The sequence below is a fragment of the Lolium rigidum genome, chromosome 6, assembly GCF_022539505.1.
Source record: "Lolium rigidum isolate FL_2022 chromosome 6, APGP_CSIRO_Lrig_0.1, whole genome shotgun sequence".
NCBI classification, from domain to species: domain Eukaryota; kingdom Viridiplantae; phylum Streptophyta; class Magnoliopsida; order Poales; family Poaceae; genus Lolium; species Lolium rigidum.
The window spans coordinates 136,692,838-136,714,203 of NC_061513.1; the positions used below are offsets into that span (position 1 = coordinate 136,692,838).

A 21,366-nucleotide genomic window follows, 5' to 3' on the forward strand; every position below is an offset into this window, starting at 1 on the left:
TACCAAAAATTGGCCCCATGATACCTCACCAGGGCCTATGGGCACGGCGGTGGACTTGACGCGACGACGGTAGCCTCTTACTCGAGCTCGATCCGCTCGATCTTGACGCGGCGGAGATCTTCACGCGGCGGACCGCTGCCTCCCACTTAAACTCCTCGTACGCGCGGACCTGGTAGACGACCCAGGTCGCGTCTTCCACCTCGTGTTTCTTCGCCTCCACCGCATCCCGCGCCGAGACACGGCGGAGCTCCTCGAGGGCCGCCGAAGTCCACCCCGTTGAAAAACTTCGCCCGAGGCACATGCTCCTCTTTGACCACCCAATCCTCCTCGGAGGGAGAGGGGGAGCAACAACGGTGCAAGGAGGAAGACCACCCTGCCTCCCTAGCGTACGCGGCGAGCAACGGCGGCGGAGTCAAGTCGTAGTTGGTCCACTTCTCGACAGTGCGCTTCTTAGAGCCCTCAGAGCGGACCCACGTGACGTGCTCCTCGGTGGAGCGGGCGCGAGAGCTTCCACCGAGACGTGGCGAGGTGCGTTCGGATCCAATTCGCACCCCCCCCCCGCGGGAACTGCCGCAGCGGAACATGGTTGTGCGCTGGTGGACGTGGCAGGGCGGGGTACGCGGGGTAATTCCTCACCGGAGGTAAGGTGGCCGCCGAGCGGTCGATGCGGTGGAGTGGAAATAGGGTTTCAACCCGTTTCCACCGCACCGGTCTTTATATTTAGCATTCGAGCGATGGAGTTCATGTTTCCCTGTTAATCGTTTCCAGACAAGGGATACGAGCTCTGATCTGCGGCCGAAACCGAGCCAAAACTGTAAACCCGCTGGACTTTAACAGTTTTGGCCTAGTTTATGGGATCTGCTAAAGATGCATTAAATCCCCAAAGAGAAGTCGTACATCAGATCCATGGGTGGCCTCCCTTCCGGAGGATGGTGGAGCGGGGAGAACAACACCTCTGAGCCTAGAGGTTTAACCATGCGTCGTCGCTCACTTCGGTGACAAGAAGGGTGCACCCCCACCGGAAAAACAGACGCCACCTGGAGGAGACATCTCTGTCGCTGTCCTTGACGGATTCACGGGCTTGCCAATGTCCATCTCAGGCCGCGACAGGGGAAGGGGGTAGGGCATCGGCGCTAGGTTTTGGACACTGCCCGAGTCGCCCGGAGGAATCACACCTTATCATGAGTGAGGTCATGTCATCATCATTAAACGTTTCAAAGCGTATAGTTGATCCTTAGCAATTTTTAAATAAGAACTTTCCGGTATGAAAAAAGAAATTCGGCAACTAGCACTCTAGAAGCCTTTTTCTGCCGGCAATAAAAAACCACGCGTCTCAAGGGAAGTACTAATGACAGCCGACTTGCGTGTTACATGTGTGCGACTATCAACTGGTCAAAGGTCAAGCGAGAGGCGGCTTCCCATCACCTCGGATACTATCAGGGCCCTGGCGACATATAAACGGACGCGAGCTAGCTGAAGGCAAGGAACAAAGAAACTTCACCTGGATTCATTAGCCAACAGCCATGCCTTTCTTCATACTCCACCGGCTGCCGCTGCTTCTCCTTCTCTCGGTTGCCGCCTTCCATGGCGATGCATCCGGCGCTACCTACGACTCCTCCATGTGCCTGTCTGAACCTTTCACTTGCGGAGGCGTGAGCTTCAGCTACCCCTTCTATCGCGAGAGAAAAGATGTGGACGGCAACGAGAATTCCTCGTGCGGCTATCCCGGCATGGGGATCGTCTGCGACGACGACAAACCCATCTTGCAGCTCGACGGCGTCAACAACTACGCAGTTAAGAGCGTCGAAGGTAGCAGGGCAAACGTCTCTTTTGCCGATCCGGAGGCCGTCGGAAGCTGCCCAAGAGTCAAGCACAACGTGACCTTCTCACAGGGCTCATGGCTGGAATTCCCTAACACCACGGTCGACTACATCTTCTTATTCCTCAGCTGCTACTTCGATTTTAACCTCGTCAAACCGGATTCAATCGAGCAGATCACCTGCTCAGGATTCGCCAGTTCTGGAATGTCGTTCGTGCTTCCCAATGCTTCAGTACCCGCCGGGAACTGGTCGCGGGCGTGCGGCCTGGTCACAAAAGTTCCTGTGCTCAAATATGACCCGGTCGACCCAAACGATGATAGTACATGGTTAAACACTGGGTACGGCGATGTTCTTCGTCAGGGCTTCCAGGTGTCGTGGGACAACAGATCCGCCGAGTGTATCCAGTGCGAGAGATCCAATGGACGGTGCGGGTACAAGCAATCAGGAGATTTCTTGGGTTGCTTGTGCGCCGACCGCCAAATCGACGATAGGAACTGCACTATGCACAATTCGACTGGTAAGCACTTCTCCATTTTTTGTGTTCTCCATTTTTTGTATGATACATACGAACATATTTTGATGAATGACGAACTAACCCATACAAAAGTCTCCATCTAGCATAGATAGATTTAGCTGAAACCTTATGCCAGACTACCAAAAAAAAAAGACTCTGCCCTCTTTTAGTTTCAGATGAAATTGCTCGGCAGTTTGCATCTCATCTCACACCCTCCGTTTCTTCACCATGCCTCGGGCTCAGAGTGCCTGCCGCTCGCTGAGGTTTTGCGTCTTCTCTGGTTTGTGTAATTTCCCACCAGCTGGAAGCGCAAGTGCAAAGCCTGAAAACTTCTCTGATCGCTGTAAACCAAGCCTATGAGATAATTTAGATCCCGCGGAACTCTGAATTTTCTTCTGGCGTGCGTGCAACGCCTGTGACTTGAATAGTATAGCAGGTCAGGTTTAGTTCTTACATCGAAACCCAGCCCGGACTAGTTGATCGGAACTTCGTAGGCAAGACGGACCTTGCCACGATTCGGACGCGATTGATTTCTTCAATTAAAACGCTTTTATTAGAGAGATATGATTGCGCGGATATTTTCCGCAGCTGTCGTCAGAAAGAGGGGCACGCAATCTTTGAACCACTCTTCATACATTTGAGTCCTTTTCTCTGTTTCAAGGAGGTGTGGCGATTTTTCAGAATCATATTATTTCATTTTCAGTAAGCACTTTATTATCTAGGTTTTCGCTAGGTTTCTCCGAAAAACTCGACCTTTTCATCTTAATTGATGGATGAGGCAAACGCATACGCGGAGTACTGCTTATCTTAAGCGGTCTAAGTGGATGAAACCCGCCAAAGCTAGGAGCGGCGCCGCCGCCTCCTGCCTGCATTTGCTTACTCTCCGACAGCGGCCAACGGCGACACCGTGACGTAGCAGCCTCCCTCCGCGTGTACACACTACACAGTGCATTTGCTTATTCTGCTGCTGGTTGCCCGTCGCAAACGTGGTAGTCTGAATATCAGCGGCGCTTGCCTGAAAACCGAATAGCGTGTGGATGGGCTGTGCTCCCGTGTCCCCCCCTTGGTGAACGACGTTCAGTGGTAAACGTGTGTTTGGTTCGTGACCAGAAAATATGGATGATCCCATCTCAAAAGCCGAATATTTCTGAGAAAGGCTGGACCATATGATCCGTGAATTTCATGACTAATCTCACTAGCCGCCTGAGAATCCATGGCTATCGACGCGACTCCGACACCTGCCACCGTCGTATGTGTGGCTCCCCAGCTCAGCGGCGGCCACCATGTCACGGCGAGCGGTGGGCTTGCTTTTCCGCGTGGCTCCCCAGCTCGACATCGGCGGCCTCCAGGACGCGGTAAGCGGCGGGCTTGATTTTCAACGTGGCTCCCTAGCTCGGTGGCGGCGGCCTCCATGGCGTGGCGAGCAACGAGCTTGCTACGTCTGCGCCACACCCAGTCGAAGAAACGGCCTCGCTAAGTATGTGCGGGTTGTGACCTTGCTAGGCACGGGTAGGCCGCCGCCCGCTAGGTCCGGCCTCCACCACAAAGGGAAAAGGACCCGTTAATTACATATTAACCGGTGTGTTAATGGCATATTTATATTTTCTATTAATCATTAATTAAATATATTTTATCCCATCCCATCCCGTACATGTTTGCCCATGAACCAAAAACACATGTTAAGTCAACCCACGAAGGGGTATCAACAGATCCTAGCCGTCTAAATAGAACAAAGTTTAGAGAGGGGACACCGGAGCAATAGCCCGTGTGGATAGGCAGAAGGAGAAATATTCGTTCCTGATTTCATCAGTCCACAAGGATGGCTCCTGACCATTTCCACGGCCCTTGCTCCCGTTTTGCACCCAATATAATGTCACCTTCTCTCGTGTGAGGCTCGTCATCACCATTCATCAGGCGGCCCGCTGCATGCGACCAAGTAGATTTTCTGCAGCGTTTTCAATGTGAAACAGCTTATAGCTGCTGTGTTTGGTATGTTTGTTTCCGTATTTTGACCGTTGCCCGTAGGTTCCCAGAAGAGAGTTGGCCGAGTCCTTATTCTTCTTGCAGCTGGGACCCACTTTGTGCACCACTAACACCAAGTGAGCGGAGTATTAATCTAATTCTCTCGACTAAGAATTAGCTCAATTTTCGTGCCTCTCAAACTATATAACATATGGATTTGAAACTTTGCATGCCAGAGAAAATTTACAACTAAAATGTGCGAAAAATAGTTTGATTTTTTTGTGCAATTTAAAAGTTTCAAATATTTAAATTCCTTCAAATATCTTTAAATATATATACAATGTAACAAAAATCCCAAACTTATTTCCCACATTCTATCTCAAATATTTCAATGAACCGAAGAGTTTCGAGTTCAGTGGTTATATGGTGTGAGATATAAAAAAAGATTTTTAGGGGGGGATAGGCTAGTGCGATCTTTTTTTCGTGAAAGTCCATCGATCTATTAATAATCATCAACAAAAGTATAAAGAGGTCCAAAAGTAATAAAAAATACAAATAGTTCATTGGACCACACTAGTGCGAGCCGAAGGCGCGCCGCCGTCCTTGCCCCTCCTTCACATGAACCAGACCAAGCTTGTCATAGAGCTTGTTGTACTAGTAGAGCTTGTTGTAGTAGACAGGCTCGTGCTAAGGCTCGAAAGGACCGACGCACACCAATGGCGAAAACCATAGATTGAAATATACTGACATGAAACCGCACCAGCGAATAAGAAAACGAACCAGCACGACTCGCGTGCCGTCCGCCGCCGCTAGACGCACCACCGGAGCGAGGATAGAGCCGGGAATGCCTTATTATGACTTATGGATATAGCTGCCGCCTCACCATCCTGAAGAAGACACTGAAAACAAACTAATCGAAGAACCGAAACATTCTCGCCGGCGAGTGGCCGCCGTCCACCGCACCTCTAAGGCCTCAAAGCCACCGGAGACAGAGCGGACCAACAGCGTTGCCGGTGAGAGGAACGAAACCCTAGATGGATTCTAGAGGCGCCTCACGATCGCCTCCTGTATCTCGTTCCACCCTGTACCGGTTCGGTTGACTTCCTTAGTGCTAGTGCAATCTTGATACACCCTATAAATAGATAGGGGTGTGCCTGCTCAGAAAATTTGTCTCCAAATTAAAAGTCTTGGCCGATTTGCAACTCAATTTGCAAGAGAAAATTCCCCGTTGCAGCCCATTTACAGCTAAAAAAATCTCAGTTACAATCTCATTTACAATTGAAAAATATCAATTACAACTCACATTGCAAATGAGCCGCGTTGTAAATCTGTGGGTATTGGACTTGACTAAACGCTAAGTTAACAATTCTGAAATAATAAAGCAGCAATTCCAAAATAAAAAAAAACTTCTTCTGGAAGAAAATATCTTCTTTTCTTGCGAATTTCTGGAAGAAAATATCAGCAACGAGAAGCCTTTTCTTCCACGCGCCTTGGCCAACAGAAAACCACGCGAAGTCTCCGCGGAACAGCGACGGGTGTAGTACTAGCAGCCGACTTGCGTGGCACGCCACCGTATGCGCCACACACGACCGGTCAAAGTTTAAGCAGAGGAGCCTTCGCGTTCCCGGCATGTCCCTCTCATCGGCCTGCCAGTCTCCGCGGATACTCGCAAGGCCTTGGCGACATATAAACGGGGGCGAGCGGCAGCAAGCAACTGTGAAACTTCCTGAATTCATTAGCCAAAAGCTAGCTAGCCATGCCTCTCCTGATATGCCACCGGCTTCTGCTGGTGCTCCTTCTCTCCGTTGCCGCCTTCCATGGCGATTCATCTGGTGCTACCTACAACTCCTCCATGTGCTTGAATCAAACTTACACATGCGGAGAACTTAGTATTAGCTACCCGTTCTATCTCTCCAGCGAGACACAAGAGCTCAATGGCTACAACAACTCTTACTGCGGCTACCCTGGCCTGGGGATCGTCTGCGACGACGACAAGCCCATCCTGCAACTCAACGGCACAACAACGAACTACACAGTTAAGAGCATCGACGGCGCGAGCGCAAAAGTCTCGCTAGCCGACCCGGAGGTCGTCGAAGGCAGATGCCCAAGAGTCGACCACAACGTGACCTTGGCACCGGGCGCATGGCTGGACTTCCCTGACAACACGGTCGATTACCTCGTCTTCTTCCTCAGCTGCTACTTCGCGCCTGGCCTCTTCCAGCCGAATACCTTCGACCAGATCACCTGCTCAGAATTCGGTGTTCCTGGAGTCTCGTTCGTGCTTCCTAATGCTTCAGTGCCCGCCGGGAACTGGTCGCAGGCGTGCCGCCAGGTCATACAAGTTCCCGTGCTCAAGTTTGAACAGGCCGTCCCAAATGATCCTGCGTGGGGGGACACTGGATACGGCAAAGTTCTTCGTCAGGGCTTTCAGGTGTCGTGGGACGACATACCCTCCCTGTGTAAGCAGTGCGAGGATTCCAATGGACGGTGCGCCTACAACCAAACCGGAGGATTCCTCGGTTGCTTGTGCACCGACGGCCAAATCGACAATAAGAACTGCACTATGCACAACAATTCAACTGGTAAGTACTTCTCAGTCAAAGCACCCAATTTTCTAAATAGCCAGTGAATCGATTTTTTTTTAAACATGAGGACAGATTATGAAGAAGTAAACCATACAAAAGTCCCCATCTAGAATTCTACACAAAGTTAAACTGAACCCTTATGCCGGGCCACGAAAAGGCCTTCCTCTTTTTCAGTTTCTCATGAAAAATGTCCAGCACTTTGCACATCTCGCCCTCCGTTTTTTCTCCATGCCTCAGACTCGGGTTTCCTGCAGCTCGCTGCTGAGGCTTTGCATCTTCTCTGGTTTGTGTAATTTCCCACCAACCAGAGGCGCAAGTGCAAAGCCTGAACGTTTCCGATGACAGTAAACGAAGCCTGCCAGATCCCACACAGCTCTGAATATTCAGTTTCGTCTGGTTTCTTCAAGTGCGCGTGCAACGCCTGTTACTTGAATACTACTATAGAGTTGTTGTTAAAATGAAACCCAGCTCGGACTACTTGGCCCGGACTTCGTGTGGGAAAGATCGATCTTGCCCTGATTCGGACACGATCGTTTGCTTCAAGTAAAACGCTTTAATTAGTGAGATATGATTGTGCGGATATTTTCCGCGGCCGTCGTCAGCAAGAGTTGGACGGCATCTTAACCATTAATTATACATAGTACTACTACTACATGTGATTTCTTTTCTTTCGTGAAAACATGTGGCTTTGGCTCTGTTGCGAGGTGTGGTGATTTTTCATAACAAAAAATATAATTTGCATTTTCAGCAAGCGTATTTTCCTCGATGGTTTATGAGTCTCTTTTTCACTCCACGTTTAACTTTAACTTTGTCGTAAGTCACCCCGCTTCTAGTGATCGATAGTTTGCGCCCTCTGACCCTCAAGGAGCCACCGAGCTAGGATTAGTGTTTGACCTGTGGTCAATGGCTCGACAGCTCTACTATAATTTTGATTGAAAAAGTATTTCCTTGTTTATATATTTTTTCGAGAAAAGGAACCCCACAGGGGATCCCCAGTTTCAATAGAAACTGAGAGTCACTCAGAACATTTTACATGGTTCAAGGAACTAACTTCAAAAAGAAAAACTAGGACAAAAAACTGCTATCTATTCAAACTGAAACGAAAAAGAGGCTAGAATGGAAGCCTATCCATCCAAGCAACAAAACCAGAGGCTAGGTACTTGAACCAAATTACAGGTTTTCAGGCTACACACCACTACAGAGAAAGATAGCTAAGACAAAAAGACGACGATGATGTTGCAGCTTCAGGAAGTAAACCAAGACTAGGTGGTAATCCTCCTCCTCACAGGATTACATCCGTGATTCTGCCCGAATACTTCCTGTGCCACATGCGCTATCTTTCTAGCCCCCTGTAGCAGTAACTTTTGCAGCCCGTTTTTCTGCAATTTCGACCAAGTGTTAATGAAATGACAAACAAGAGTAATAACACTTGTGGGGTCTCCGGGACGAATTTTTTGAAAACAAGATTTGTTTCTTGTTTTCCAAATAGTCCATACAACCGCCACGGAACCTACAATTACAGTCTTCCTATCTCGGCCCGAATACATGTTGAACCAATCTCTATATAGATCAACAAAGCATTCAGGTATCTTACTAATCCCCAAAGAAACACTAACCACGTTCCAAATATATTTCGCTAGAGGGCACAAGAAGAACAGGTGTTCCACAGTTTCGTGATCATCACAAAACTCACACAGTTCCACTTTCTTCCACCCTCTCTTCTTAAGGTTCTCTTTAGTTAGGATTCTATTCTTAATTACCAACCAGCAAAAGACTTTGATCCTCAAAGGAAGCTTGAGGGTCCACATAGATTTATAGGGGAAATTAACCTTTTTTGCTACTAAAAAGGAATACATTGATTTAACCGAAAAAGTACCAGATTTTGTCAACAGCCACGAAACTCTGTCAGGTTCATCTTTTAACTGAACTTGACTACAGACGTCCAAAAGCTTACACCACATGACTTTGGTTTCCTCTCTCACAAATCTTCTAAACTTTAACATATCAAAACCCTTGCTAAAAACAGTATGAACTGTAATAAAATGACTAAAACACAGATTATAAAGTCGCGGGAAACTTCGACAGAGTGGTTGGTGCCCAACCCAACTGTCTTCCCAGAAAAGGGTTTTCCTGCCATCCCCAAGAACTCTCTTACAACAGCTATAAAAGATGTCTTTTATCGCCACTAGACCTGACCAGAAATGGGAATGAGATGGACTAGGCTTACATTGAGAAAAAGTACATTTTTTAAGATACTTTGCTTTAATTAGGTCTTGCCACAAACCCTCTTCATTTTCTAACCGCCAAATCCATTTACACAGAAGGCTGACATTCTTGTTTATATATTGGAAGTATCCACGAATCAATTTGAAATTTTGGCAACACAATTGAATGATATTCGAACTGAAACTTTTACATAACCATCTGAGAGTTATTCTAAGCTGGGAAATCTATTGAATTATTTGAAAGTTCGAGCTAGGATTTTGTGTGCGTTGGAATGGAAAATAAAAGATTGGGCCGGGACTGTTGGGCCGTCCCACGTTTAGAGCCGTCCAGAATCCATTTTTTCCATAAAAAAATATAAAAAAAGTCATACGGAATCATTCAGAAAGACAACCAAATCTTCTAGACAGAATAAAATGCGCAAATTATATCATACATATAGACCCACGAGTATCTTTTGCTTGAGCGAAACGCCCGCGTCTTTTCAGCCTTCCATGGGGATCCACCACAGGTCCATCGATTGGATGGCTAGCCTGTCGGAGGGGCTGCCTTCCATGGAGGCTTCCCGTGTCCGCTCCTGGACGCTCCTGGTCCTCTGGCACCTATGGCTTGAGCGAAACGCCCGCGTCTTTTCAGCATCCCCCTCTCCGGTCCGTCCCTTGCTGGCTCGGATCTCCGACGAGGCGGCTGCTTGGGACTTGGCGGGCGCGAAGATCTCCGTAGCTCGCGAGTAGTCCGCTTTCTCTTTCGCGGTGGTGGACCCTTTCTCCACCTGGTTTGCTCGGCGCGGCGTCTGTGCCGCGGCCGAAGCCGTTGTAGTCCGGTTGTAACCTCTTCTTCTATTAATATATCGAGCAGCTCACCTGCCGAATTCTCAAAAAAAGTATCTTTTGCTTGACACCAACCGAGAAGACCACTCTCAAGTCGCGACGGGCCCACCCAAGGACATGGGAGACGACTAGAGAGGCGCAACGTACAGGGCGGGCGACCTTCATAGCTGCGGCAAGCTGGCGCGTCGCAACCGACGGTGCCGTACGTCCTGCACTGCCCACCCAACCGGCCAACCCCTCGCCGAAACCCCGCCGAGGTACGCTCGACGACGGCCTATAAACGGGAGGCAGGCACCATCCGCACCAACTGCGCACAATCCGGCATCGAGCCCGCCAGCCAGCCAGACAAGAAACCAGCCATGTCTCCCCTCTCCCGCCACCGCCACGGTCACATCCTCCTCGCCCTGCTCGTCGTCCTCCTCGCCGCCGCTTCCCGTGGCGATCCGGCCACTGACACCTTCAGCTGCCAGCCGGAGCCTTCCACCTGCGGCAACCTGAGCGTCCGGTACCCGTTCCATCTCTACAGCGGAACGGATAAAGCGCCGACCTGCGGCTACCCCGGCCTGGCCATCCGCTGCGACGACGACGACGGCGGCGACAAGCCCGTCCTGCGCCTCGGCGACGACGACTACGCGGTCACGGACATCGACTACGCCACCCTCACCGTGTCCCTCGCCGACGCCGACGTCGTCGGCGACACCAGCACCTGCCCCACGGTCCATCACAACGTCACCGTCCATAGCCCCTTCCACCTGCCAACTTCGGACCTCGCCTACCTCCTCTTCTTCACCGGCTGCAGCTTCGGCCCGGACGCCCCCGCATCCGAGCCGAAGCCGCCGGGCATCAAGCCGGTCACATGCGGGGGCTATGAAGGGGAGCCCGGCGCCCCCCTGTCCTTCGTGCTGGCGGAGCCGGACGTCCGTCCCAAGGACTGGTGGCGCGCGTGCCAGTCGGTGTACAGCGCGCCCGTGCTCAGAGACGCGCTGCGGGCGGACGCGCAGAGCGCGGCGTGGAGGCGCGGCGGGTACGCGGAGGCGCTCCGTGCCGGGTTCCAGGTGGGCTGGGACCCGGTCGGCATCTCCGGCCCGTGTGGCCGGTGCGAGCAGGCCGGCGGCAAGTGCGGGTACAACGGCACCGGCGGCTTCCTGGGCTGCGTCTGCGCCGATGGCACCCTGGCACGGGGCAGCAACGGCTGCACCGAGATTTCTGAATCAGCCGCTACACTGTCCGGTAAGCCGTTCTGATCGAACTGTCGCCGTGCTTCCGGTCCATGGTTCATTCGCACTCTGGGTCGCTTCGCGAGGCGATCACTTTGCACGCCAACTCAAGTCATCGGCTCAGCGCCATAGCTTCATCCACGGTCATAATCTGACGCTGACAGATGCCTACGCCGGGCCAACTCCAGAATTATCAGCGTATTTGTTTTTTTTTTAAAGGGAGAAATATCGGCGTGTGAAACGATTCGACTCCCCGTACCTTCCTTCCTTCCCACCTGACAAAGATTGTGGAGCAACTCCATCAGACAAATTAAGATGCCTCTGATTTTCCTCCCAATGGCCCCATCGCCATTCAGTTGAGAATTGAAAGGGGTTTTAGTGTTTCTGGAACCCAGCAGACCAGGTTCTAGGCCACATCGATCACGTCGGCTTCAGTACGACCAGGCGGAGAGGAAACTTAAGCAACGCAGCAATTGCACTGCACAGCGACGCTTACTCCATTCCATGGACTGGTTCGGAATTCAGGAACCATTCATTAGGACGTACGGGTCGATCGACTAGTCTCTGATCCATCAGCTACTGCAGCTTCCTGGGAAGAGCTAGCCACGAATTAGTAGTAGGAGTACTAGTTAGTAGGTTTCAGCACTCAGCAGCAAAAGCTGATGTGCACTAGGCATTGCCCTGTTTATTTCATGGGTCGACATCTTTTCACATCGCATTAGCTTCATAGGCCAGACGCAGCAACTTGAGATCTGGTTTCACCTCCGAAATATATATGTGCAATCTTCTATTGTATGACTGCAAAAGCACTGCTTTGAACCAATTAACCTCTGATTTGAACCACTTGCTGCTTGGGGGTGTACGTTATTCAGCTTTTTTACCTTTTAACCTAACCTACACAAGTTCAGATAGTGTGAGTTGGTGGCTCAAATTCTGCTCCCTCTTTTCTAGGGATAAACTGATCTCCAATTGAAAACATTGCAGTCATTGTTAAACACAGATTCTAAGCCTTTCCAGACCACTAGTCTTTGATTTTGAATGTTTTCTCAAAATCTCTGACTTCATGGTAAGATACAGTTTCCATTATTTTAGCTATCTTGAGCGTATGTGTTTTTGCCTGCCTTTATGACTTCTTCAGCTTCTTTCCTGATGCCGATGCCCTACCTATAGGTGTCCCTCATGTTTCTCTACAAAAGCATCTGTCGTGTCATGTCTATATGTTAACTGAGACTTTAAGGACTAAACCCATGACACAAAATGTAAACCTGTACCCTTTGCTACTACTTTACACAAGTCCTAATATTTTCCTCTAGGCTCTACATGTCATCATGCATCATTTCTTCACACACAATATTAATTCATGAGCAAAACTAAGAAAAATATCAGTCCAAAGATTCCGAGTCTGCTCTGCTGTTGGTACAAGATTTGGATTTTTATAATTCAGATCAGTGTTCATCGATAGTGAAAAGCTTTAAATCCATCCGAATATGTGACAGCTTATTAGGAAGAAATAGCACCTTGGCCAAGCTCCCCATGTTGCTTCTTTGTATCACAGATAGTCAGCAGATGCAAAATCTTATCTTAGACTGCCTAGGTTCAAATAAGTAATCTGAATTGATGATAGAAAATGGCCAATTAGGTGATCAGGAGCAAAGTTGTTGTGCACTAAGCCTCCCCTGCTTCTTTGATGGGTCAACATCTTTTCACACTTTCAGCGAGAGAGGTACAATCATTCTCGCTGGTGTTCACACCGCATTAGCCTCATACGCCCAGATGCAGCTACTTGAGCTCTGGTTCACCTCCCAATATATGAAATGTCCTATCGTATTGACTACAAAAAAAAACTGCTTTGGACCATCAACGTCTATATTGAACCACTTTTGGGTGTGGTGTAATGATGTTATTCAGATTTTTACCTTTTAACCTAACCTAGACAAGTTCAGATAGTGTGAGTTGGTGGCTGAAATTCTGCTCCCTCTGTTTTTGGGAATAAATTGATCTCTAATTGCTGAAACAATGCAGTTCATTGTTAAGCTTAGATTCTAAGACTTTCCAGACCACTGGTCTTTGATTTTGAATGTTTTTCCAAAAGATCTGATGTCAGGGTAAGGTTTTTTCTTTCCATTATTTTAACTTTTTTCTTAGCATATGTGTTCAGTGTTCTTTCCTGCCTTTATGACTTCAGCTATCTTTCCTGATGCCGATGCCCTACCTATATATAGGTGTTCGTCATGTTTCTCTACAAAAGTACTCCCTCCGTTCTAAAAAAAAGCTTCTCAACTTTTTGTAGATATGGATATACCTATAGCTAAAACATGTCTATATACATCTGTTTCTAGATAAAGTTGAGAAGCTTTTTTAGGAACGGAGGGAGTATCTGCCATGTCATGTCTATATGTTTTTTTTGCGGGTAATCATGTCTATATGTTAACTTCGACTTTAAGGGCTAAACCCATCGCAAAAATATAAACGTGTACACTTTGCTACAACTTTATATAAGTTCCACTATTTTCCTCTTACATGTCATCATGCGCCCTTTCTTCACACGAAATGATGATTCATCAACAAAACATAGGAAAAGGACCAATGCAAAGATTCCGCGTCTGCTCTGCTGTTGGTACAAGATTTGGACATTTAAACTTCAGGCCATTGTTCATAGAAAAGATATATCCAACCGAGTATGTGACAGCTTTATTAGGAACAAACATCACCTTGGCAAAGTTCCCCATGTTGCTTCTTTGTATCACACATAGAGGCAGCAGATGCAAAATCTTCTCTTAAACTAGGTTCCAGTAAATGATCCGAATTAATTGCAAAAAATAACAAACTAGATGTTCAAGTATCCTAGTAAATCTTCACAAACTTTGTTCCTGACTTGTTTGTGTGCTTGTTAATTGATATGCAGGATCAAAGGGCAAGGGAAAAGCAGCTATAGGAGGTAATGTGTCACTTATATACCAACCAATACTCATGCAGTTAATTTCTTGCTTTGCTAATGTTCGGTTGCCGAACAAGATGCATGGGTTTAGAGCTTTTCTATCAGCTGTGGTTGACCAGCGATGCAGTATCTTATGTGAAATATGAACTCGGTGCACTCCCTGCTTGCACTTAGATTTTAATTGCGTTCTTGATCAAGCTACTACTCCAATGTACTGATAAAATTTCAATTTTCACCACTTCACTTTCTCCACCTCTTCAATGGTACACTAGACCGAATATTTATACTAGTCAAAGAATTTTTGGGAGATTAAACATAAAAAACGCACACAGATAATGGTGATTGCCATGTCAGTTTGCAACCAGCAGTTAACCTACCTGTGCATTTCTCTAGGTTGTGCAGCTATGCAGGCCGTTAACATGCTTTATCTTCGTCTGCTATTTCAGGTGTGGTGGCAGGTGCCGCTGGCCTCTTGCTTGTCGCTGCCGCGATAGCCTTCTTCCTCATTCGCAGGAGGAAGCAGAGGAAGGTGGTGAACTCGTCGTCAAAGCTCCTCAAGTACAGCGGCTCTGGCGGGACCCCGACACGTTCCAGGGACGGCTTTGACCTGGAGTCTGGCAGCGTCCAGGGCATGGGCAGCCGGTTCAGCTACGAGGAGCTCGAGGAGGCCACCGACTCCTTCAACGAAAACAGAGAGCTCGGTGACGGCGGCTTCGGCACCGTATACAAAGGTATACATGACACGCTCTGAAGCCAGTGTCTGCAACAATCTAAGCTGCGCTAATGGCGAATTCATGGGGTTACTCTCGATGGATCCAGGATATCTGGAGGACGGGCGAGTGGTGGCGGTGAAGAAGCTGTACAACAACAGCTACCGGCGAGTGGAGCAGTTCGTGAACGAGGCGGCCATCCTGGCGCGGCTGCGGCACCCGAACCTGGTCATGTTCTACGGCTGCACCTCCAAGGAGAGCCGCGACCTCCTCCTGGTCTACGAGTTCGTCCAGAACGGCACCGTCGCTGACCACCTGCACGGCCACCGCGCGGCAGAGCGCGCCCTCCCGTGGCCGCTTCGCCTCAACATCGCCATCGAGTCCGCCGCCGCGCTCACCTACCTCCACGCCATCGAGCCGCCCATCATCCACCGAGATGTCAAGACCAACAACATCCTCCTTGACGGAGACTTCCATGTCAAGGTCGCCGACTTCGGCCTCTCCCGCCTCTTCCCGCTCGATGTCACGCACGTTTCCACGGCTCCCCAAGGCACCCCAGGGTATGCTACTCATCCTGTGGATTAAGCAAGTATATAACTATATATACAGGAGAAGAGACAAGGTAGAAAGCTTCTCACGGTTTTGGCATGTAACATCAATTCCTTGTGTGTTTTTGTGCATGCCAGGTATGTGGATCCAGAGTACCACCAATGCTACCAGCTGACCGACAAGAGCGACGTCTATAGCTTCGGGGTCGTCCTGGTGGAGCTCATCTCGTCCAAGCCCGCCGTCGACATCACCAGGCAGCGCAACGAGATCAACCTGGCCGGCATGGCCATCAACCGTATCCAGAAGTGCCAGCTCGAGGAGCTGGTGGACCTCCAGCTCGGCTACGAGTCCGACCCGGCGACGAAGAAGATGATGACCATGGTGGCCGAGCTGGCCTTCCGGTGCCTGCAGCAGAACGGCGAGATGCGCCCGCCGATCAAGGAGGTGCACGATGTGCTCAGGGCCATAAAGGATGGGAGCGTGGCGGAGAACGGCAGAGGAGGCAAAGACAAGGACCTTGACCCGCCGTTCTCGCCCAACACCGTGCACGCTCCGTGGGACAGCAGGAGCACCACTCCTAACACTAGCCAATAGATTTAGATCAGGTGTTTGCTGCAGAGTTCTATTCATGTTCCTATAGTAAGCTTACTACCGAGAGTTGCTTGCCGTGTTTGCACAACCCGACATTTCTTTTTCCCCTCCACGTGATGTAAATATGTGTTTGTTGGCTACCAGAGCAGAGGCATTGTGTTGTACATATCTAAGAGTGTTGTGGTGAGCTGGTTATGTTAGTTAGACACTATTATTACATAGGTTTTACTATATTTGATTTGGGATCAGTCTAATACTGCATTTTCCTATTTTGCATTTCGCAGTCAAGATTCCAAGTATATTAGACACAAAAGTGTATAACCAGACAACCAATGTGAAGCTCCTTTAAGCCACGTAACATATGAACACTATATTGGCATATCCAGACTAGAATATGTTGTTTGTGGTCGCACCAAGACTTTAGACCGCACAAGTGGCAGCAAATGTTCTATGTTTCTTCCTTGTGATTACAGACAATAATGGTACACTTTTACATGATGAAAATCCTACTGCATGCGACTGGTGTGGCAAAACAGGTTAATTGCACACATGTTAATTAACCAAGAAAGCTACCATGTCCAGACGTACCTCTTTGATAAATGAAACTATACAACAGCTTCCTGATTCTTTTTTCTCACATTAGAACAGCGGTTATCTGTCCACTGCGGGAACTGCTAGTGTCGCTCCTCGCTGTACAATGTGACACGGTTGCTTGATTCTCATGGCATGGTATTCAGAAATTCATATCGTAGATCACCAAACCAAGCATCTTCTCCTCCGAAACTTGTCAACATCATCTGAGCTCATTCGTGGCTTTTCAGCAGCATCTGCTGTTTTGGATTTCCCGACTCTACTATCTAAGCTCTTCCGCGAGATCTGTCGGCACTTCGCATCTTCTTGGGGTTTGTCCACGGATGCAGGTTCTGTATCTTTTTTAGAAGTGTCATCTGTCGCTGTTACCTCTTTCAGGTCAGGTTTCGTCGATTTTTTGCCAAGGCCCGATACAAACTTCTTCAAGTGCCTGATGTAGTCAGGATATAGCTCAAGGTTGCAGTGCCCACCGCCACTTAACCACAAAGGCGAATGTTTCACCTTGCAAAGCTCCCATAGCTGCTTTCCATGTGACCAATCAACGACGTCATCTGATGTGCCCTGGTATAACAATTATGCTAATGGTTTCAGTTATGACAACTGAAGCACTGAAATTCTAAGATAGAAACATTCAAGGTAGAAACAGTGGTAATAAATGTTATACTAATGAAACCACATAGCACACCTCATAGTCTCATAATAGAAGTTATTTCACTCCAGTAACTTCGACTTCTGTTTGTTCTTGCTTCATTTATGTTTAACTTTTATATACTTGACTTGGTGAGCATTTACAGATAATCATCTATTTTCAGCTTCTCAATGTGGTGGTATACAAAGACAAAACAAATCTATTATCCCACAGCACCAACATACAAACTACAAACCACTGAAAAGGAAATTTAAAAAGCATAAAATAGAAGAACTTACATGAATGACAAGAACTGGACAGTTTACCAGGCTGATTTTGTCGACATTCTACATAATAGTGGAAAATATATCAGCCATTTATGAACAACAATTCTAAGGGAGAAGGTGGGAGTCAAATTTACCTTGTAAATGTCAAACCAAAATGTTTTTTTGACTGGATATAGTACTCTCAGTCCAGATAAAATGGGACTGTGCAGAACCACAGCTCGCAAATTTGGTAATCGTGAAGCAAGATCAATGGTTGGACCACTTCCAACAGATTGGCCATACAAAATTATATCCTCATCTGGCACACCATATTTTTCCTTGAGGCAGTTATATGCTGCTTCAATGTCTGCATATGTATTATACTCAGTGGGCTGTCCAATAGAAGAATAAAATGTCCATTAAGATAAGCTTGCACAGAAGATTAGCACTGGTAATTTAAAGATGAAGCAGCAAACATAATACCTTCCCCGTAGACCTCCCATAACCAGCATAATCATACCTGCAACACATACAGGGTTAAGATGGATGTCTGGGAGGAAACACGTTGTTATGCAAGCACAAGCGTAAAGGGAAACCTATTTAGCATTCGAATGAGGCTCAGAATTGCTCCAATTTAATATAATGTGTGAATGAGTTGTGTGTAAGAGGGGAGGTCCCTTGGGATCCGAGATATGACGCACATAAATGGATCTGTCTGCATTATTCCAATCATGAGGTACATTGTTGTTCCACCAGACAGACCCACTAGTTATGCCTCGAAATAAAACATACCATCTCCTCATCATCGAAAAAAGTTTCTGTCAGATCCAAGCTACCTCCACAAAATACATTATCTTGTTTCACACCCACAATGTCGGGAACAGTACTATAGAATCATTCTTACCATCTAAAGGTATAACTGACAAGAGATGGCCTGAAAGTATTTTAGAGTTACAAATTTCTGCAGTATGCAATCATATACAGCACACCTATTAGGGAACTGGTCATGTAATCTGCAGTCTAATCCTTGAAGGTTGCTATTTAATTGAGTTTTCTTTCCAAACTAATGGGCTGATGCGATGTTCCCTTAACATGAAAAACAAGAATCAAGTAGGTGTTGGGCAGCAAGACAAGGATGGCCACTTTTCATGGCTAGATAAATTAGTATAGCGCCTAATACTTTTCATGGAGTAGTAACTAACAGGAAAGGAGGAGACGTGGCAGCTTAGCTACACCAGTAAATACAGCTGAATTTCATCCGCAGCTAGTACTAGTAATTAAACTGTATTTCAGACACAAATTTAAGTCGAAGCAGCAGTGCGGCTAAACAAGATGAGCATCTTGTGTGTGATTCATAACTCTCTCCCCAATTTATGTGCTACAAGACAATTTTCCCCGAAATTGAAAAAAATAAAAACAGCCTCCGTTTGCAAAATTGCAGCAACAAATCAGGAAATAGGCACACCGAATCAGCAAATCATGATCTGTTAAGATGGATGTCAGGGTGGGAACACATTTCTTATGTAGGGTACTAACTGTGAGCATAAATCAAGCAGGAGCATAAAAGGAAACCTATGTAGCATTTGAAGGTGGTTCAAGATTGCCCCAATTAATATAATGTGTGAATGAGTTGTATGTACAAGGGCCAAGGGGGGTCCCTTGGGATCCAAAATATGACACACATCTGCCTGCATCATTCAAATCATTAGGTACACTGGTGATCCAGCAGACAGACCCACTAGTTATGCCTCGAAATACAACATACAATCTCCTCAGCACCGGGAAAGTTTGCTCTGTAAGATCCAAGGTACCTCCACAGAATACAATATCTTGTTTCCCACACACAATGTCGGGTACCGTATCATAGAGCCATTTTCATCGTATACAGGTAAAATAACTAACCATAGAGCAAAATTACTAAAATTTAGCGTGAACCCTCCAATTATGCTATAGCGTGTTATTAACGGAGAAATAGCGCGCTATTTTAAACCTTGCTTGTAACTAATGGAAAAAAGGGTGTGTCGCGATCTAAATTTCATCCGCAGCTAGTACCAGTAATTAGATTGTTTTTCAGCAACTAAGAGTAAAAATTTAAGCCGAAGCAGCAGCGCAGCTGAAATAAGATGAGCATTTTGTGTGTGATTCACTACTACTTTTCATGGCTTGCCACTTTATGTGCTACGGGCCAATTTTCCCTGCAATTATAAAAACAAAAGGCTCCATTTGCAAAATCGCAGCAGCAAATCAGGAAATAGGCACGCCGAATCTTTATACTCCTCATAAATGCACACCACATACTACTAGTACTACTAGTATCCAAACACCTTTCGAAGTAGGCCCTTTCCCAAAAGTCTCCCGGAAGTTTCCGCCGAAGGAAACCTTGGGCAAATCCAGCTTAGACAAGCAAGCGGGCGAAGCAGGGAATGAGGGAAACGTTTATTTACCCGAAGATGTTGACGCGTAGGCGTCGGCTGAGCTCGACGAAGAGTCCGTACATCTGGCCGAGGTCGGCGGCGTTGCCGTGGGAGTAGAGCAGCGTGGCGGAGGCCCGCGCGTGGCGCACGTGCACGGCCACGATCTCGTTCCCGCGGCGCGTGCGGAGGCGCACCACCTCCGTGCCGTCCTCCTCGTCCCTCTCGGCGGCGGAGGCGGAGGAGGAGGAGTCCCCGCCGGCGCTGGCGCCGTCCCGCCTGCGTCTGCGCGCGGGGGGCCGGGAGATCTCGGGGATGAGGAGGCGGCCGGTGGCGGCGTCGGCGAGGACGACGGTGTAGGAGGGCGGCGTGGGCGGGAAGAAGGCGAAGCGCGCGGCGATGGTGGACGTCACCCCGCCCATCTCCGTCTCCGTGCCGTCAGCAGCGCGGCCGCGGCGGCGGCATGCGGGGGTTTGGATCGGAGGGTTTGGTGGTGGTGGTGGTGGTGGTGGTGGTGGTGGCCTGGTGGGAACAGAGGGAGGGAGAAGGTGGGAGCTCACTACTACTACTGGGAACGAACTTTTCCGAGCGAGGCAGGCAGCCAGCGAGTTGTGTTTAATTTTGGTGATGATTTAGGTGGATGTGGTTTAGATTTAGCGAAAGGAGCGAAGCAGTTGGACTCGCCCCCGTACAGGAATGTGGCGGATCGGCTGAGGCTGCCAGCTGCCGTGGCCAGTTTTGCGGTCGTGGTAGACTTCAGCCTTTGGTGTATTGCTCGGATTGTACGATGGCAAGTACTGGAGGATTTGTCCATGTGCTATATGTGGTTGGAGGCTTCACCATTCTTGATCTCTTTATAGTATTCTCTCCGTTTCAAAACAAGTAACTTAATTTTTCCTAGATACAAATTATCTATATATAAAAATGTGTCACTGAGTCACTTATTTTAGAATGGAGGAAGTACTACTACCACTGTTAGGGGTCTAAAAATTTGATATATTAAATACAAATTATACCATTGTCATATTTGAAAGAAATTTCAAGCAGTATAATTTTATGACAAACAAATTATATTGTATTACTCCTAGTTAATTGGTTAAAGTTGTGTTCAAATTTTGAAGGGGCCCATAGTCGGTACTTAGCTAGAAAATTTTTGGTGTGCAACAGTATGAGAAATTGTGGACTCCAATTGAAAAATGGAACATACGGGCATAGTACACGTTTGGCGAACAGAACTAGGACTCCAGCTAATTCAGAAGAGCGAAACATGATCTGGTTGGTTCCCTTTAGAGACATGAGTTGTAAAGGAGTGACGACCGCAAAGCAGTTGTACATGACAAGGTGTATGGTTACTTTTCTAAAGAACTCATTGATGTATTCCCCTTTAGCTGCACGCGGATCAACGGTGCGGGCCGGGCACACACATGTTGGAGTGTCGACTAAACTTGAAGGCTATTTTGGAGATTGTGTAGGATTATGTGGAAAAACAATCTATATAAGTTGTTTGGTTCATAGAAACATATTTCATAGA

The 21,366-nt window shown here is 47.8% G+C and overlaps 2 protein-coding genes across 3 annotated transcripts; one reads left to right on the top strand and one right to left on the bottom strand.

Moving 5' to 3' along the window:
* Nucleotides 1-1,630: 1,630 nt before the first annotated feature.
* LOC124667746 (LEAF RUST 10 DISEASE-RESISTANCE LOCUS RECEPTOR-LIKE PROTEIN KINASE-like 1.4) lies at nucleotides 1,631-16,180 on the top strand. 2 transcript variants are annotated; one of them, XM_047204999.1, is made up of 5 exons: nucleotides 1,631-2,337; nucleotides 14,057-14,089; nucleotides 14,536-14,820; nucleotides 14,909-15,359; nucleotides 15,486-16,180. In XM_047204999.1, the coding sequence occupies exons 1-5, from the start codon at nucleotides 1,731-1,733 to the stop codon at nucleotides 15,940-15,942; spliced, it is 1,833 nt and encodes a 610-aa protein (XP_047060955.1). In that variant the 5' UTR covers nucleotides 1,631-1,730; the 3' UTR covers nucleotides 15,943-16,180. The 2 variants fall into 2 exon arrangements, with proteins under 2 accessions (XP_047060955.1, XP_047060956.1); XM_047205000.1 differs by lacking the exon at nucleotides 1,631-2,337 and adding an exon at nucleotides 6,207-6,878.
* A 178-nt stretch (nucleotides 16,181-16,358) lies between these two features.
* Nucleotides 16,359-20,267, bottom strand: LOC124667747 (alpha/beta hydrolase domain-containing protein 17C-like). The gene is made up of 5 exons (XM_047205001.1): nucleotides 19,869-20,267; nucleotides 17,908-17,944; nucleotides 17,580-17,816; nucleotides 17,458-17,505; nucleotides 16,359-17,091 (listed from the first exon to the last, which is right to left on the bottom strand). Exons 1-5 carry the CDS (start codon nucleotides 20,255-20,257, stop codon nucleotides 16,693-16,695), a joined length of 1,110 nt encoding a protein of 369 aa, XP_047060957.1. The 5' UTR covers nucleotides 20,258-20,267; the 3' UTR covers nucleotides 16,359-16,692.
* Nucleotides 20,268-21,366: the final 1,099 nt, after the last annotated feature.

Bases quoted from the DNA above. Each gene is read 5' to 3' on its own strand.
- LOC124667747 (XM_047205001.1), bottom strand. From the start codon at position 20,257: ATGGGCGGGGTGACGTCCACCATCGCCGCGCGCTTCGCCTTCTTCCCG. The intron at 17,945-19,868 runs GTAAATAAACGT...TATGTGTTGCAG, and splicing joins CTACGCGTCAACATCTTCGG to GTATGATTATGCTGGTTATG. The intron at 17,092-17,457 runs GTAAGTTCTTCT...TTGTTATACCAG, and splicing joins GTCCAGTTCTTGTCATTCAT to GGCACATCAGATGACGTCGT.
- LOC124667746 (XM_047204999.1), top strand. From the start codon at position 1,731: ATGGGGATCGTCTGCGACGACGACAAACCCATCTTGCAGCTCGACGGC. The intron at 14,090-14,535 runs GTAATGTGTCAC...CTGCTATTTCAG, and splicing joins GGGAAAAGCAGCTATAGGAG to GTGTGGTGGCAGGTGCCGCT. The intron at 15,360-15,485 runs GTATGCTACTCA...TGTGCATGCCAG, and splicing joins GCTCCCCAAGGCACCCCAGG to GTATGTGGATCCAGAGTACC.